The following is an 18,656-nucleotide window of genomic DNA, read 5'->3' on the forward strand; positions in this document are numbered from 1 at the left end:
ATGGGAGGCACTCTCTTTAAGCACTTATGCAAGTCAATGCCTAAAGACAAGATTCATAAATACCATTCAGATTGGGTTAAAGGCACAACAGGCAAAATGTTCATACCCTGGCCCCAGGAGGATACTCATTCGAGATCAGTGCTGTAACACATGACAACATATTTGCATGCCGCATACAAAAGGGAAAAAGTTAGAGAAACAATTAGCCACTCTAGAATTGTGGAAGATGTATGGGGACAAGACAAAAGAGCCACCCGTGAGCGAGTGAATGCTTAATCCGCATCGAGGTGGGCACATCGCCCTCGGTTGCTCCTCCTCAGAGCATTGATCCATCTGCCGAAGCACAAAGGTTATATCCATTGAAAGAACTAAAAGCAGCGACAGGATACACTAACCCTGCATACGCGCCCCCGCTTACAGTAGTGAAGATGCCCTAAACCCAGTTAAAATAAATAAAACAAAAGCCTGTGTCCACGCACAATTACTAGAACTTGCGCAGAGAATGGAAGAAAAGGAAATTAAGAGAAATGAAAGGGAAAGGGGAGAAGGCAGAAGCAAGAAGGGAAAGAATAAGGGAACAAGCAGAATAAAAAGTCAAACGGGATGAAGAAAGAAAGATAAGAAAATAAAGATGAGACTAAGCAGGGAAAGGCAACAAAGACATGCTCCAAGAGAACGAGAGCGGAGGAAAAGGGGAGCTTAGAAAGACACAAAATAGATAACTGGAGAAGATACTAGATGAAGATGAGCGAGAAGCCAAGTGAAGGGGAATTGGTAATTTGTACAGGAGAGAGAGTGGTGCTGACAGCGTAAAAGGGAGTGTAGGGTCTCCACAAAGGAGGAAAGTGAGTACACTGGAGGAAGGGACGAGCGGACTGGATAAGAAGCTCCCCCTGAGGAAACTAGATTTTCAAGACCGAGAGAATGAAGGAATTGACGGAAGTTGGGACACAATGTTTTCGGATGAGGAAAAACAGGAAGGTGACAATGAGGAAGTGGAAGAAGGCACACAAGCCCTATCTACAGGTTTAAAACCGGGGAAGCGAGAATGTGGTTGGGCTTGGAAGGAGCAAAAGGAATGCTGAAGCATGCTAAAAGCTCCAAGACTCTGAAAATGCGATCAAAATGTTTAGACGAAGGAAAACCAAATGTGAATAGGTTGAGAAATGTATTGGGGTGGAAGAAAGCGGGCGTCACAGGCGCTGTACCCAAGAGACGGGGACTGCGGTTGGACGTACTATGGAGTTCATGCAATTCCCATTGTTAGAAAGGGGGAGGGGGGGAGGGGAGCGAAATATATAGCAGGGCAACCGATGGACAAGAATAATTTATTATGTAAATTAATGACTTCTGCAGCAGGCAAGTGGATTTATGAATTAGAAGGAATGACAGCAGGGATGACACCAGCAGTGGGTGACAAAGCTTGCTTGCTGCCATTATAGAGGAGAGAGCAGGCTATCCCAGAGTAACAGCTCAGAATACTGCTCATGATGGAGCACCGTTTACCAACTGTAGAGCACATGTATGAAGAGCGCTCAGAGTGAACTATCCAGATTCGTCAGCATGAGTGCAATCGTGGCGCGTAAAATGCGTGATGACAAAGACCCGGTTGCTTATATTTCAGGAGATTCAAGAGAAGTGGCGTCTTCGAGACTAGAGAACCGTGGGATGAAAATTATAGCTACATTTTATCATATATTGTGTCAGGCATTGCCCAAACCAGTATAGAGAAAGTTGGAAAAGATAGTGGGGATGGAAGCGAAACCATGGCCAGAGATTCAGCCAACTATAGTTAATCATTGTCATTGAAAACAAGAACACCAGAAAAACGTGAGGAAACAAAGCTAGAGGAAGCGAAGCTGGTTCAGAAAAAGTTATCAAAGTTTTCAGTTGAAGGGGCAGTGCTGACTAACGGAGAGGGAATGAATATGTAGGAAGCACAGCCAATGGCTGGAGGGAACTTAACAGGAAGAGGAGAATATAATTAAAGGCCTAGAAGAAGAGATTGTGCACACAGTGGGAGAGGATTTGGATTTCAAGCTCCAAAGGAAGGATGGTTCAATGGACGGCAGCCCAGGTTTGGAAGACAGCATCAGCAGTGTCGGACATGTAGGAAAATGGGGCACATTTCTTGAGCAGGTAGAAGCAGGGGAGGGATGAGGCAGAATTGCCAGGATCCAAGAGGGGAGGCAGCATATCCTCCACAGTCTAGTGCAGAGCCACATGATTATTATTCCCAAGATCACACGGAGTATCAGACAAACGTGCCACAAATGCAACTGCACAACAGGCACCACCACAAGTACAACAATCACGGATGTAAACATACCAAGCCCCCATGCAGGCATAGCAAATGCAGATGCAACCACCAACACCCGTGCACAGAATACCATGGAGACATAGAACGCAAATGCAGGACCGCAGATACCTACCCCCAGAATAGGCAGTGCGATAGTGGTTAGAGGGAATACTCACCGGTTCAGGGATGAACCTATGCCCACAATATGATACCCCACAGAGAAAAATTGATCTGTTCAAACACCAGAACCACAAGAGGAACCAAGGGTTGGGTTAGCCATTGGTAACAAGACATTTTCCTTTGTTGACACAGCAGCGACCAGGTCCTGTGAAGTACCCAATCTCAGGCATTGCCACCAATGCACAGGGGTTTTATGGGGTTACAAGAACAGTTCCTTTTACTGACGATTTACCTTTCACTATAGGATAACATGATCTTTCCATGCCACTACTGTACTCCCGCAAAACACCAGTCAACATATTGGGGAGAAATGTAATGGGCAAACCTAACATGGCAATATCCTTCAATGACCAGAGGATAATATGGGCCGCTCCAGGGATTCACTATACAAAAACGCAGAAGAATTTATATCAGCATTTTATGGTGAGAAAGCACAGCAGGCATGCAATTAGACCCAGAGGTATTTCTTTATGGAGTACACCTAATGTTGGCATGGCTTCCCGGAATAACCAGCAAAACGTTGCAGCTACCCGCAGAATTTCTTTTTAGGCCAGCAGTACTTATGGATGAGCAAAAAGGGCAGGCGATTCCAATGGAACTGGAAGCTGTCATAGTAAGAGAGCACAGGGTGATTATTTACGGAACTGATGAGGGAAAAGCATCGAGAGTAGTGATTGCTCTCAGCGAAGGACACAGATTGACCGATCAGACAGATGAGTTGGTGTTTTTCATAAGCCGCACTTACTGGTTGAAAATTGAGAGCTGGGAAGTACCACAGAGAATGTTATTGGTAAAAAAGACATTCTTCCGAGAAGATTTGGCACAGGTACCAAACATATTGTGATCCAATAGTCCATTTGATGTTGGCTCATTAAAAGCAGTAGGTGCACTAAGCCAGGAGTTATTTTGCTGCAAGACAGTAGCCAATGTTGTAAGGAAGGCATGGTATCAAAGACGGACACATGTGACCACATTTCAAGGGTGTTTATTGGGATGTATACCAATTGACCTTTTCACAATTGACCTCGGGAGAATTTGCCCAATTTAAAAGGTCAATTAGGACATAAATGCAGCGGAAACCCTCCGTAACCCACCATCCAATCAACAAAAAAAAAAAAAACCACAACCCAACAATATTATTTAGAATCCAAACCAACCCAATACATATATAAAATAACTAAAATAATATAAAGGGTCAATTGTGCAGAAGGTCAATTAGGACCACTATAATTAGGTCAATTTGGACAAAAGGTCAATTGTAAAATGTCAATTTGGGTAATACAATTAGAACTAGGGCTGATGGTCTGCAGCTGCGAGTGTAAAGGGTGAAAGGGTTAGAATGAGCTAGGCTAGTTCACTTCCTGGTAGACAGAATGAGGCTGAAGGGGCTAGACTAAACTTGTAAACCCCCAGTGGCCATTTTGAAACTCTGTATGCATGGAGAAGCTGAACAGGCTGCTTGTGTGGTGTATACCATGCTGTGCTGCTTTTGGGAATGCAAGTGCAGTAGGGGTGATCATTAGGGGGTGGGGGTCTCTAGAAGCGTAGTTTCCCCTCAGGTACTCCTGTCCTTTAAGGGTTTTACTATTGTCTCCCTGTCCTAGAAGGGAGGATTTATTTTCTATGGTCCATTGTGGGTTTTCATTTTGGACAGAAGGGCATTGTGGGAGATTTAGTCCATATGAGGGTTGTGTGCATGAACAGTGTGTTTGGGCCCCGGGACAGGTTTTCTGATGTATTAAGGGAGCAGACTGGGAATTCTGCCAAATTTACCCTCTGCCTGTTCCCTAATTCCACTTCCCAGATGTGCTCCGGGTTTGGTTTCTTTGGGCACACTACGGAAAATGTGTTTTTCCATGATTGGTTTGGTTAAATACCCGGCTTCCTGAGTCGCAGGACAAGTGGTCACCAGACAAAGTTCCAGGCAAGGATCTTGGTCACAAAATGCAATTACAAATGAAAACAAAAATAAATTTATATTTTCATGAAAAAGAAATTGCAATAATACAAGTACAATTGTTATACTACACGAATGCACAAACACAGTAGGAGGCAAACTTCCAACCAAAAACACACATCAATAGAGCCACAACCTTATTAACACTGCCGACCTCAGTGGCCTAAACCACTTACCTTCCACAGCAGTCTGCCGCCGAATATGATCGAAGAACTTTGTTCTGTTAGCATACATTCCCCCACAGGTTGGACAGGACAACACTTTCTCCTGCGTGTGGCTACGCAGGTGCTCCTGCAGTTTGCTTCTCTTCTTGAATGAGCTTGAGCATTCTGGCATAAGAGATGTGGGGATGGATGTATTAGTGAACATATGAACATTCCAAGGAGGGTAAAAAACTGGCAACCAAATGCTTACTCATGTAGATCCTGATTTTTTCAGTTTGTTTTTGTATTTTGTCACCCCGCAACACCCCGCAAACTTTAACTGTCAAAAAGATTTAGCACCAAGGAAGAATCAATTTTTGGATCACAGTTGAAGGTCATATTATTAACCTTATAACCTTATATGGCAGAGTCAAGGAATAGGGGCTTCTTTTGAGTGATTTCAATTGCGTCAGATATGGGAACAAACATCGACAGCAAGTAATTTAGATCACAGAATTTTGCTTAAAGAGGAAAAACAGGATTATAACAACAGTTCTCCATGTATCAGAGTGGCCAACGTAGCAGTTAGACTGCATCTCCTTCAGACAAATAGCACCTTTGTGGATTGGAGTGTACAGATCTAAGAGGGTCAGATGGGCAGGTCACAAAGTACAAGGGGGTCGGCGTTCATAAAAGCAGTCACACTGAAGCAGATTTTCACCAAGTTTATTAGAATACTTCAAATAAATTAAGAACTTAAATAAGATATTAGACCTTTAACATGTACTGTGTAAGGATTCTTGTGCGAGTCCCATCTTCCTCCCACCAAAGGGTCCCTCCCCTAAAGTTGTAGGGTAACCAGTCCTTTGCCCTTTCTGGGTGTCTCAGAGTAGGTCAACAGAGCTTCTTTGGGACAAGGGAAACTAAGATGAAATCAGTCCATTTTTTAAGTCGTTTCTTGGACACATACTCTTCTTCAAACCAGCTCAATATTCCACAGGACAATCTCTCACCAGCTCACTCCATGGGCTCAGGCCACGTGTGTGTGTGTGTGTTCCTCTGTGTCACTCAGTCTCTTGGTTTCCTGTTCCCAACTGCGTCAGGTTCATTGCTCTGCCAAGTTTCCATCTCGCTTCTCAGTCAGTCACTCATGGCCTTAGCAAAGACTGCTCGTTTGGCCCTTATTCGCCGATCCTTCCATAATGTGGAGCAATTTATTGACTTCACCAGGCTTTATACCACCAAAGCTGGAATAGCGATTCTTTAGTTGGCCTACGCCAGGATGGATGCTGGGTTGGAGGTCCTGCTACCTAGTCCCTCGCAAACTAAGTTCTTCCAGGGTGGTAGGCCGAGGACCACTCCAACCCCTTAGTCTCCTCCTCATCGCCATCTCATCCTGGTCGGGGGCAGGGCCGGTTGGATCTCCTCAGTCCTTTCAGGAACTGGCACACATCTGGTTCCACAAACAACTCCCCACAGGCTTCTACCCCTTCCCATGCCCTGTAAGGTTGGGATGAGAATATCCTCTTCTGTTCGTTCTCCAGCCTCCTTGGCCCCTCATCTTGCTCTTCTACACCTTTGTTCACCACTTCCTCCTACTGTTGTACTCTTTTCTCCTGCTCTTCCTTTTACTACCTCACACAAATATGTATCAATCAAAAGCATGTCCCTATATATTACACGGCCCTCGGTAGCGGCCGTGTAGTTATGGTTAAGTTGCTAAACCCATAGGAAGACCACTTTTTGGGCGGCTTATAACTTTGCTCCCCGTGGACGAATGTGGCTAAAACTTTGCCAAAATTAGATGGGTCCTGCTGAAAGTTGGGTAAGGTTTCGTGGAGGGGGGCAAAGTTAAAGGGGGTCCCACATTTTTTTTTCCATAGACTGAAAGGGCAAAAACTCTGTGCAGGCCTACAGGCCGGATTTTAACCAAATTTGCGGCAGGAGCGAGGGCTTGGTTCCGAAAGCATGCTTTTGTGCGTTTGGTGGAAATCCGACCACCACTTTTCTTGAAAAGAACTGAAAAGCAAGTCTCAAAAAATTATTGATACCTGGCTCCGCTCCGCTGAACCATTTCCCCGTTCGCTCCATAGACAAAAGTCTCATTGGCTTGCAGTACGCCGTGATGTTGGCGAACATTGGATGCGGCCGGTGGTTGGCTGGAGAGACGCGTGCTGTGCGTCAACATTTTTAAGAAACGCTGCCATGGTGTATCGGAGGACAGTACAGTGCTGAAAGGGCCTGGCAAACATACTTTACGCCATGTGGTGGTGGGAAGAAGGGATGAAAAGGGTGGGGGAGTGAGAAGTGGTTCATCTGAGATATGTTATTAGGTGGAAGAAGACTGGTGTACCTGCAGTAACCGTGCATACTGCGTCAATTTGCGGGTCCCTCCACAGGCGACTACCATGTGTGGGAAATGCAGGGAGCCTTCGTTACGGCACGGAAGCTCATGTCGCGACCTCTTACCGTGGTGACTGGTGGCAGCTGAACTGAAGGGGAGTGCATTGCACTTGACTTAAACATTGTAACAAAGCGCGTGCTATGCTGTGTTGTGTGTGGTAAGCCCGTAGCCCCTTCCATGCATGGCTGGAGGCCTTGCACCTACAACTAGGGGCCCTGGTTGCAAGTAGGTTTGACATGGTGTCCTTATGTGTGGTTTGTCAACATGGTTCGATGGGAGCACAAGAAGTGAGCTGACATGCGTATATTGTTGGTTCCATGGGTGTGGTCATTGTTAGAACATCGTACAGTTTTCGGTGTATGGCTGGAGATGGTGCAGTGACAAGTCCTGCAGTGTGGCCACTGGGTGCAGTGTTGGAATACTGTCAGTATAGAAGAGGGTAGGCTTGAAGTGGATCTTCTATGTCCTTGGATACTCTGCTTTGTGGAGATTGGTGGGAGTAGGGCCAAAGTTGGAGATTTTGTGGTTTGGTTGATAGTGACTTAGTGAATGCAAGGGGTGCTGGAGGCTGTGGTATGTTTGTGGATTCTGCTAACTGTTACATGTTTCTATGCATTGCTGTGTTATGGTGCGGGGGTTAGGTAGAAGTGCCACTGGCTTCGTTACGTTTGTGGTACCTGGCCACATGTTCGCATGCATGGCTCCATTATGTTGTGCTGGGTGTGGGCAAGGCCTAGACTCTTGTGTGCATGGCCAAAGTCATGATGGGTGCCGCTCTGGATGATTGTGGATGCTGAAATTGTGGATTCTTTTGCAGAACGTTCTACTGGAGGTTCTTTGGAAGCACATGCGACGGGCACTCAAAGTATGGAAATATGGAGTGCTGTACAGAAATTATAGTGTTGGATGCAGAGGTCTTGGCTGTCATTGGTGCATGCGTGAATATTTCACAGTGCCCAATGAGGAAGTGCTGGAAAAAGAACAGTGCAAAGAGAAGTACTGTCCCTGCTTTACTGTAGCTGGGAAAGCGCATGTGCCACATCCTGCCATTCTGAGCAAGGTGGGCATGGAAATGGAACTGTGGGGATTATCCAGTCAGATGTGCAGGGTGTGGCTGACAGGAAGGGGCAGTTCTATTTTTCCCCCCCAATACACTGTGTAGTGAGGTTGGTAGAGATGGAGAGATTGAGAGATGCACAGGGCCGATTGTGGGCGATACCTTTGTGCAACATCTGCACAGGTGTGCCGTGCAAAGAGGCGTTGCTGCCAATTACGGGTTGGAAGGAGTGAACGCTTTGTGGGGCAGTATCTATAAGTGCCGTTTCCGCAGGATGGTTCGCCTTTGCAGATATGTGGCCTCTTTGGCTACCGTTAATGTTGTTGTGGTACATTATGGCAGTCTATCTTTGGGTTACATGTCATGTGGACGTTTGCTCCGTCACCTGAAGATGTTGCTGAACTCTGATTTTTCACACTGCCAAGGTCGTTTTCTCATGCCCAACACCAAGAGGAGTATGGGACCAATGCGGTGTAATTTGTCCCCAGCCAGAAGCATGCGTGAATGTATGCGCACCGCTGGGATGTTCTCCACCCACTAAGAGATCATGAGGTTGCACAATATGCAGTGGTTCCATAGAAATGCCATTTATTTGACTGCCATTGGCAATGCATTTTCTTTTACACTGTGCAAGAAGCATTGGCCAGAATTCTGCACAAATGTAAGCAGGGGAAGCAATCAGAAACATATGGAAAGAGAAGAAAAAAAAAAAAAAGAAGGTTGTTTGCAAGCACGTTAAAAAAAAAATATCTTTTCAGAGCCACTAATACAGACCCAATCCGCTACCCGGTTTCACATTTCTTTCCCCCTCTCCCTTTCCTAGCACGATAACGCTGCAGATTCCACAGTAGTTCAGGATTACACATGCCACAACCAGCCCTTTTCAGGATGGTAGGCATGGAAATGGGACTGTGGAGGCTAACGCATTGCTCAATAAGGTTTCTGGGTGTGGTGTGCACGCAAAAACTGTAGCAGAAGGTCTATTTGTACAAACGACCTGCAGAAGGCTATGGTTGAAGTATGCCAGGTAAGGGGAAGGCATCCTGTTTGTATGGATGCACTGGATGTACTTAATGTACGTTGCTAAGAAACATTGAATGCTGCTTTTCTGTGCTATTTTAAAGAATTTTGTAGGGGATTGGTAAGTGCAAAACAATTTGTAGCATTGTCGGAAGGCAAGAAACAGTTACTGTTTGAATATTAGACTGGCTAATATGGGTAAAATCAAAACGGTGAAAGCATATTCTATTGCAGTGGCACTAGATGGTAGGTGATGGGAGAAAGAACAGTACGTCTTGCAAGTATGTCGTGGACGTTCAGTGGCAAGCAGCCTGCTCTGAGGCACTTGTAACAGATTTGTAAAAATAGTGCACACAACATATTTCTACCTGTACTTTGCGGTGATGCGTGGACATAAGGATGAATGTGGATGCAGAAATCCTGGATAGTTTTACAGAACTTTCTACTGGAGGTGCTTCGGAATTACACGGCACTTGCACTCTGAATGGGTAACGGTACATATGAAGTGTTGTACAGAACTGACAGTATTACATGCCAATGTCTTCGATGTGATTGGTGGATGCATGTGTGACTATTTAACAGTACCCAAGGTGGTAGTGCTGGACAAAAATAGTGGAAAGGGAAAAAAAGGACTGGTCCTGCTTTACTGGGGCGCGTCCCTCACGCTACTTGGGGAAGCGCATGTGCCACAGTCTGCGCTTCTCGCCATGCGGGCCAATGGAAATGGGACTGTGGGGATTATCCAATCAGGTACTGAGGGTGTGGTTCACAGGAAGGGGTGGTAATACTATTTATCATTACTCTGCGTAGTGAGGAGGGTTGACATAGATCTGCACAAGTATGCCCAGGAAAGGCACATTGATGGCGATTTCGGTTTGGAAGGAGTGGACGCATTGTGGTGCACTGTCCATGTCCGCAGTTTTGGCATTTTTCTTGACCTTTGCAGGCAAATGGCCAGTTTTGCTACATTGCCAGTTGTCATGCATTATGGCGGCAGGCATTTGGGTTACATGACTTGTTCATGTGTGTTCCATCAACTGAAGAGGTTGATGAAGGCAGTGAAGACTATTTTTCCACTGCCCAGGTGGTTTTCTCTGCCATAACACCAAGAAGAGTATGGGACTATCCTAATATATGCTGTGCCCAGCCAGAGGCTGGAAGGGGTCTCATTAATAGAAGCAGGTGTGATTTTTTTTGTCCGCTCGTGGGATGTTCTTCTGCAACCAGGACAGCTTTCATTCTCGAAATGCGGTGCGTTTCCATGCAAATGGCATTTTTGTCCAGCATTGGTAATGCTCTTTTGTTTGCCCATATACAAGAGGCGTTGAAAAGTTTATTTTAAGAATGTTAGGAGAAGAAAACCGAAAACCCTATAAAAACCGAAAATAAAAAGGTGTTTCTCTAGAAGCATCTACAAAATACAAAAGGCACCCGAAGACAATATCCCCTACCATGGTTGCAAATTATTCCCCCGCACACAGCAGGAAAGCCACATCCGGGGCTTTTGAGGATGGCAGGCATGGGAATGGGTCAGTGCAGGCTAAGGGATTGTGCAATAACATTTCTGAGTGTGGTGTCTACGCAGAGGAATATTGTTCAGAACTGATAGTGTTACATGGAGAGCTCTTCACTGTGATTGGTGGATGCGTGTGTGGCTATTTATCAGTACCAGATGAGGGGTTGCTGGAAAGAAGATTGTTGAAAGGGAAGAAGGGCTGTTACTGCTTTACTAGGGCGCTGCCTGGCGGTACTTCGGGAAGGATACGTGCCACATACTTCCGTTGTGAGCATGCTGCCCATGGGAATGGGATAGTGGAGATTATCTGTACTGAAGGTGTGCTTCACAGGAAGGGGCGTTAATACTCTCTCCGTTACTGTGCGTATTGAGTCGGGATGACATGGTTGCCATTGCTTGCAAAGGTAATGTAGCATAGCAGAAATTGTTCTAAACTCAGTTACAGCTATGTAGGCTGCTACTCCGTTCTGAAAAGCTACAAACAGTCTGGGGTGCGACCACATGTAGGGCTGCTGCGGAGACCTTGCAACTGGCAAAGTGGCCTACATCGTTGAACCAAATACATACATGTGTAATGGCACATTGTGGGGAGTTTGTAAGCGTGCATTTTCCCACTGGTCAAGTATCCGGATTGTGTCCATGCCATTAGAGCCCACACGCAGCATGGGTGCGGTCCCATGGTGATGTCGTGCATGTTCTCCATTGGGACGGCAGAATATTTTGTGCGCACGTGAATATGTCTCCTATGCACACAGTTGGGATCTCTGCAGTAATTAATAGTGTGACACACGTGCGCCAACCATTTTGGGACACACTGGGTGTTTGTAGCGTATAGTAGGTGGGATGATTAGGTGTACAGCTACCTGTAGGACGTGGGTGGGCACCTTGACCTACTTAAAGTTCATCACAAGTTTCTTCACATATGCTGGACAGGGGCGGTATTACCAGGAGAGGGGAAGAGATGCGCGTACTTGTGCAACGAACAAACGTCCGCTCCCACAACTAGTTATAGGTGGTTCACAAGGAGCAGACATGCAGTTCGTACTGGCGTGGTACAGTTGCCTCCATTGTGATTGCGGATAGGCTGGGCAGGTGCGTTGTCAGTAGGACACCTCCTTGTTCCTTAATTGCGGTAATTCCCACCAGTACTGTGCGCCGCTGAGTCAGAACAGCATTTTAAAACTAAAGGAAAAGCCACATGTACACTCAGCAACAACTTGCATATCAACGTTTACTTCCACACATTCATACATGCCATTAGAAAAGGGAGGGAGTAGCAGAAGTGGATACTTATTGTGGGGAATTGGGGATTTGCACAAGTTGGTCGTGAGGGGAGGAAGGGATTGAGGTAGCAGTGTAACATCTCCAATCACACGGATTTTGATGGGATGGCGGGCTGTGAAATGGGGAAGGGGTACATGTGCAGGTTGGGCAGTGGTATATTATTTTGACCATATTATGTCCTTGTACGTCATCTTTGAAGGTGGCAAAATTGTTCACCAATTCCTCCATTTTGCCTTCCAGGCTGTCCAGTTTGCCATTTACAGAGTTTCTATCCTTTCCTGTATGCTGTTGTCGAAAGGGTGTCGCTTGTGCGGTTGTTCTCGTAAAGAAAAAAAAAAAAAAAAATACACAATCGGTTAGGTGTTCATGAAGCAATAGATATTACATATTTTAAGTTTTAGACTGCGGTACGTACCAATGGGGTTACTATAAGACCGCGTCGTGAGGGAAATTTTCTTCCAGCCACTCTAGCGTGCTTGTCATTGCTGCGTAAAAAGAGAAACGTTATTCTTCTCAACTGTTGTATACTGCACCACCTGTGCAATTCAAACTTCAGTGCACTTACTATGCTGTAGTGACGTTCTGGTTTTCCTTACTCTGCCTGTTCGTTCTTTGTTACCATGTAAAGTAGCAGTGCGGTAAGGTTGTTGAAGGACAGTCACTTCTCTAGTTGGTGCATTCCGTTATGGTGTACTCCCTATGCCTTTGTGCGGTTTGTTTCAGAAGTACACAGTTTGCAGACCTCTTTTCCATTGCACTTCACGCACATGGTGCTGTTCATGTATGTTCCTAGGGTTTGGTGAGTGGTACCACTAGGTAAGAAAGCCCCTGCCTTTCTGAGCAGGTTGGATGCCACCCAAAGTCCGCAACCAGATGCATAGTCCGTGACTGCTCTGCGCATTAACATGGTGCCAGCAGTTTCAGTATGTCCCACAGTACAGCTTTACAAACTAAAGATATCCTGGTAAAAACATGAAATTCAGTGAAAAAAACCTTGTTAAAATGGGACATTATGCTTAAGTTGAACTAGTAAAAAACCTATGAAATTCAATGGAAATACGTTGTTACAGGGACGTTATGGTTATAGGTAAAACCGAAAAACCCCAGAAATTCCCCAGTTATGGTGAGCTAAGCAAACATAACTCACGCTACCACTGTGCACTGCAAGGACTAACACCCATGACAAAGATGATATCATTTAGTTTTCACAAAAAGCCTCCACAAGGGATTGTCATTTTAATGTTGGCAGAAAACTATCCGAGATCATTTGAAGAACTACCATGACATAAATAGTTCATTAACCAATGCATTGCTATAAACACCATTGCTTTACAGAGTTCTTTCCAGTACATGCACCACCTCATGTAGAAACATAGGCGTTGTCTGCAGCATGCATCAGAGGTGCAATATTAAAAAGCATAGTAAAATGAGGATTCTTTCGTTTCAGAGTTTTGTGTACTGTGAAACATGAAATAAGTTGCTAAGAATGCCTCACTTACTACAGAATTGTAGTACTCTGCACAAAACAGACACATAAAAATATGAGCATTTACAGGGCAAGTAAAGTGAGCAAAAAAATAGCAGTACTACCAGAAAGTGTTCATAACCCAACTGCTTATCTTCATGCACAGAAAGGATTGCTGCATTTCATGCTGCCTTCTTCCTCTATGTATATGTATTATATGATGTTGTCACAACCCTTAACGCAGACCTCCACTGGCAAGCCCACTTGCCAGTTAAGGTCGGGGTTCAGGGCTCCATTAAGGCCTTCGAGGCCTTGCATCCACTCCCAAGACTTTTGGAGTCAGTCCTGGCGCCTCTGGCGCCAGGCTCATATTCATTATGGAGAACATGTTTGAAGGGGGACTACTTTTCATTAGGCCTGCAGTTAACATGGAGGCATTCACATAGCTTGGTTCTTAAGAACTAAGCTATGTGGTATAATGTTTTGGGTATGGTGGCCTGGGACTACTTTACCTGGACTACTTTGTTGGGAGGCTATTTAAACCACATCCAAGCAACAGAGCACGCTTCGCGTTACTTTGCAGACTGCAATGTGACGCTCACTGTGTCCTGTGATACCCGCGAGCCTCAGAGCAACGAGCCTGCAGAGGAGACAAAAGGAACATCTTTAATAGAATCTGCAATCTCCATCCTGTCATCCACTCTCCAGTGAACAGCTTCTTCTGGGCACTGCACACCTACCGGAATGAAGCGACCTGAAAAGGAAAAGGAGAAAGACAACATTAGAAAAGGCATACTCCGGCATTGCTTAAGCCACGAACATTAAAGAAAGCTAACCTGGCATTTCACCTCACGGCCGGAATCGCTCCGGAGTTCCACACCCGCTGGAGAAGGACCGCGACCTGTAAGGAAGAGAGGAATCACAGTTTGGTAAAGGCAAGACAAAGCAGCGCATAACTTACCGCATTACAGCGCACATCTCGCACCATCATTTACCGGCGATGCTCAAACCAACCAGTATGCCACGCCAAATCTCCTGCATGCCTATGGAGAAGGAAAGGACATTATTAATCACAAAAGAAAGGCAGGCAAGAACAATCAGCGCTAAACAAAAACTGCTGCAATAAGACCTACCTTAAAGACACTTGAACGGGCACGCGCCAGTGAAGTAACTGGGTCGCCCACGCCCATTGAAGACTACGCACACCTGTTAATAAGGCAGGACGGAGAGCACGCCTAATACCGCAACAAGGCTAGACCTACTCCGAAGACACCATCCGGAAATCGGGGAGAAGGTTCCGGCAACCAACCAGGGCTGACTGGCCTCAGTCTCAATGCCGGAAAGCAGCATGGTCTCCAGTTGTGAATTACAGCTCATGCATAAAAAATAAAGAACATTTTCCAACCGCAGGACCTGAATTAAAGGGCTTGTAGAACGGGTATGATCTATAATGCCCACCAAGCAACTGTAGATCCTTCTTAAAAGGCCAGATGTTTTGGTGTGGCCGATATGACAAGCCTCTGTCCCCCAACCAAGGTGTTGGGAAGTGACCAGGGGAATTCCACACCACCACCCCAGGCACTGCATCAAAAAAAAAATAAAAAAAAAAAAACTGTTGGCAGCCATCAGCGCTCATAATCGACCATTCCCCATACACCTGCAGTCAAGCAAAGAACATAGTCAAGCCCTCCTTTTGAGGATCAGAGCGGATTGCTGCCAAGAGCATTGCTTACCCTTCCAGAGGCAGGCGAGATGGTGGTTTTCCTTGGATGCCTGAGGAACAGCCATTATGCTATGGGTCTCCACATGTCTGTAGTAACACTCTATGTTCTCAAAGGATTTCTGTAGGCAAGGACAAAAGAATGGTCAGTATCGAACAAACCAAAATAGTCATCATGGGGGGGAACTCAAAATAAGACAAGGTGATTGAACATCTGACACACAGGACAGGTTGGCTATTGTTAGTACTGCTTACGTTTCCATGTTCCTGTGAGAAAAATCAACACCACTTCATTCAGAAGTCTTTAATTTACTCAAATAGCGATCAGTCTTCAAAAAGGCAAAGAAGCTATATATGAAAGTCATGAGCCAAAAGGCAACTTTTTCAAAATATGCAGCTAACAAATTCTGCAGGCAACAAAAAGAGCATGCCAAAAAACTTCAAATGGGAGCTCCCAAATTATTCACTCAATCAGCAGTGTTTACCAACCTGACCAACTTTGCACTGGTAACACTTTGCCCTTGTCCGTCCGATAAAAATCTTAACCAAACCATATACTATATTAACAATAATGTTCAGAGATCAGGTGTGGTATTAAGCTTAACAAGATGGCCACTTTTGGACCTGTGGTACCATTTGAATTTGAGCTCTTGCGATATATCCTTGTTCACTTTAACATCATTGGCTAGGATGACCTTTGCCATGGACTGTGCCAATTGATTTGTGGCCCGGCTCTCGGTTGCAATATAGCATATCATCTTGGCAGGCTTGCTGAACTATGTTTATGTTCAGTGGGAATCACTAGCATGCTACTTCCTTCTGCAAGGTACTGGGTCCATTGAGGTTTCCATAGCATAAGAAGAGATGCAGTGAAGTAGGTCATGACAGGCTAGTCACACAATTGCCTGTTATGTTCCCAGAACGCAGTTTAGGTTTTTTTGTAGTAACCAACAAAAAATAATAATAGAATTGAGTCAGGATGGTGGCAAAACCTAAACAGGGCGTCAAGATAATGCGGTCTCCAAGTATCAGGGTGAAAGTTGAGGTAAGGTCCAGTCTCATGCAACAACGGGTCACAGGATCTCAGCCTTTTGCTCGGAGGCTGTCAATGAAATGTAGTATTGCCAAGTTCTGGAAAGCCAAACCAACATGATCCAAACAAGTTGACGGGCGCAAAGCAAAGGTTTTCAAATATCCCTTCAAATTCCAAAGAAAATAAAAAACAGAACACACAAATCAAACGGTTCCTTCCTCAAAGGGAATGCGGTCACTCCTCCCAACATCAGACAGTGGAGTGTTGTCCACTCCTTTGGCTTGTGGGGGATGGGTGGGTAGATGGTCTCAAGCCACTGACCCACAGCTCCAGAAAGTTTTTGGGGTCTCCATGACTATTGCCTCTTAGGCACTTTCACAGGGGCACTTTCCTTGTGGGCAAGGACTTCCGCACAGTTTGGGCCCAAGGTTGCGCTTCCAGGTGGTCTGGTGCAACCTGGTGGGGTTTGGTGCTGTCTCATGGCCATGCCCTCACATTTCATCCCCCTGCTACTCTGTGTTCTCCCTGGGCCCCTTTTCCAACCACACTACTACAGGGATGCGCTTCCTGTACCCCGGCATAGTCGTGCAAACTCATTCCTTCGCTTGCCTCACTAAGCCCCTCTGGACAAGTGTGGTCCTCTGGAACCTCCCAATCTTTGCCATCTAACTGGGAGGTCTATTGTTCTCTCTCCAAACTAAGATGTTCATGCTCCATTCCCCTCGCTAGCTGTACGGTCCCTTCTCCACTCTTCAGACAGTATTACTTATTTCTCCTGCCAACCACACTCTGTCCTCCATGGGCATCTCCCCCATCTCACCAATCCTCACTCGTCGTCTGGTCTTTCCCTCTCCACACCAAAAAATCTCCTCCTGCTCCCTAAGGCAGTGTTCTCCTCCATATCCCTCTCCCTCCAAGACTACTTCAAACTCCCTCGACCTTTTGCCAAATGGAATTTGCCTCCGTCTCTTGTTCTAACACACTATCTACTACACCGTTGCCTTCCAAGTAAGCGCTCTCCTGCATATTTTTCACCTCTTGATTCCAGGTGGGGCCCCTTGATGGAAGCTGATTGGCACAGAGTACAGACCTGGAGATTTTGAAGAGACTTCCTTTGATTAAGGAGGGACATTTTTCTCCTCCTCCCATTTGAAACTTTGTTTTGTAGAACATCAAGCACGTCTGAAAAATACATCTGCCAAGAAGCACCTTTAGAATGTCAGATTTCTTTTCATTTTCCCTTGTTCCAAAGAAACTTTGTGCTCAGCAAGCAACACGTAAATGCCCTACTCATGCGCGGGCAATACACGCCTAAAACCAATTCATTACATATTACAAAAATGAATCTCTATGATTAATAAACTACCAGATCATTTTCCTTCAGGAGTCTTTCTAATGTAGCTGTGCATCACAATTGTGCACCACCGCAGCAAGTGCTTAAGAAAGTTCCCTTGCATGAAATTGTAAATCTAAACCAAAAAATAAATTAAAGCTGCAGCCCGCTGTACATTTCTCCCAGACTGTAGATATTTTAAAATGGTCATCTCTGCTGGCATGAAATTCACCAATTGACAGTTTCTCCATGTATGGTAGTGTTAACTTTATAGGGTGCTGCTTCAGTGATTGTGTGGCAGAAATATATGTGTACTGTGCTTCTACGGGCCACACCATTTTCAAGTGGGTACATTCATAAGTCACAGTAGTGCAATGCTCCTGTGTACAGGTGGTGATATCAGGCATCTTAAGTAAAGGAAATATAAGGAAGGTGGTGAAGTAGGACACTGTGGGGCTTCAGCACCAGCTGTTGCTAATCTGCCCTCTTTTCACATGTGCTGAATGTGAAGCGCCTACAGATAAATCACTAAAACATACAATTTGTTGTTCAAAAGGGTATGTTTGTTAAAGAAAAGGAATAAAGCAAGCATTTTTTTTTTTAAAGGAATGTTCTGCTTCTGGTCTCCATTCTCTTGGGAATCTGTAATGCATCACATACATTGGTGTCCTTCTACAGGGTTTTTTCAAGTTTTCATAACCCCAAGTTACTCCAAATATCCATTGTTATGCAAATATTAAGAAATCATTTTGCTTCAAATAGCCAGATTCAAAAGAACCGTAAAATTCATTAGAAGCTTTCTTTGCGATTCAAGCCAAATGTATACATACCTGTGAGTTTATATTCCCTCCTGTCCCCCCACAGACCTCAAGATCTTCAGGATTTGTTAGAAGTGGTCCTTGTTTTTGAAATGAGATGGAGATTCATGCTTGATAGCCCATAGAATAGGTTTTACAATGCAAATCAAATATAAATTCATGGTTTTAATCCCAGAGAATACACCTATAAACTTTTTATATTAAAAAGGCAAAGAAAGCATCAACCTGTACTTCAGCGCCAACATGGTGCTTCTCTCAAGTCTCACTAAAAACAGTTTCATGGAAGGTGCCATTTATGGTAAGGATGAAACATGTTTTGATAGCGGGAGAGTTAGCAGTTAGCCCTTTATACACCAAGTGCTACATGGAAAGCACTGGGTTCCCTCAACGCCAATGCATAAAGTCAGGGGTTGTCCGCATCACAGAA

General features: G+C 45.1%; 1 protein-coding gene across 1 annotated transcript in view; it reads right to left on the bottom strand.

Annotated features, from left to right (window-relative positions):
• Positions 1 to 18,656, bottom strand: part of HINFP (histone H4 transcription factor) — a 217,313-nt gene that overhangs the window by 130,304 nt on the left and 68,353 nt on the right. Inside the window, exons 5-6 of the mRNA XM_069614379.1 lie at positions 15,059 to 15,167; positions 4,613 to 4,765 (exon numbers count right to left, since the gene is read on the bottom strand). Coding sequence (XP_069470480.1) covers positions 4,613 to 4,765; positions 15,059 to 15,167 — 262 coding nt within the window. The remainder of the gene's footprint in view (positions 1 to 4,612; positions 4,766 to 15,058; positions 15,168 to 18,656) is intronic.

The sequence above is a fragment of the Ambystoma mexicanum genome, chromosome 9 (genome assembly GCF_040938575.1).
Source record: "Ambystoma mexicanum isolate Mex_15411 chromosome 9, UKY_AmexF1_1, whole genome shotgun sequence".
NCBI lineage: Eukaryota > Metazoa > Chordata > Amphibia > Caudata > Ambystomatidae > Ambystoma > Ambystoma mexicanum.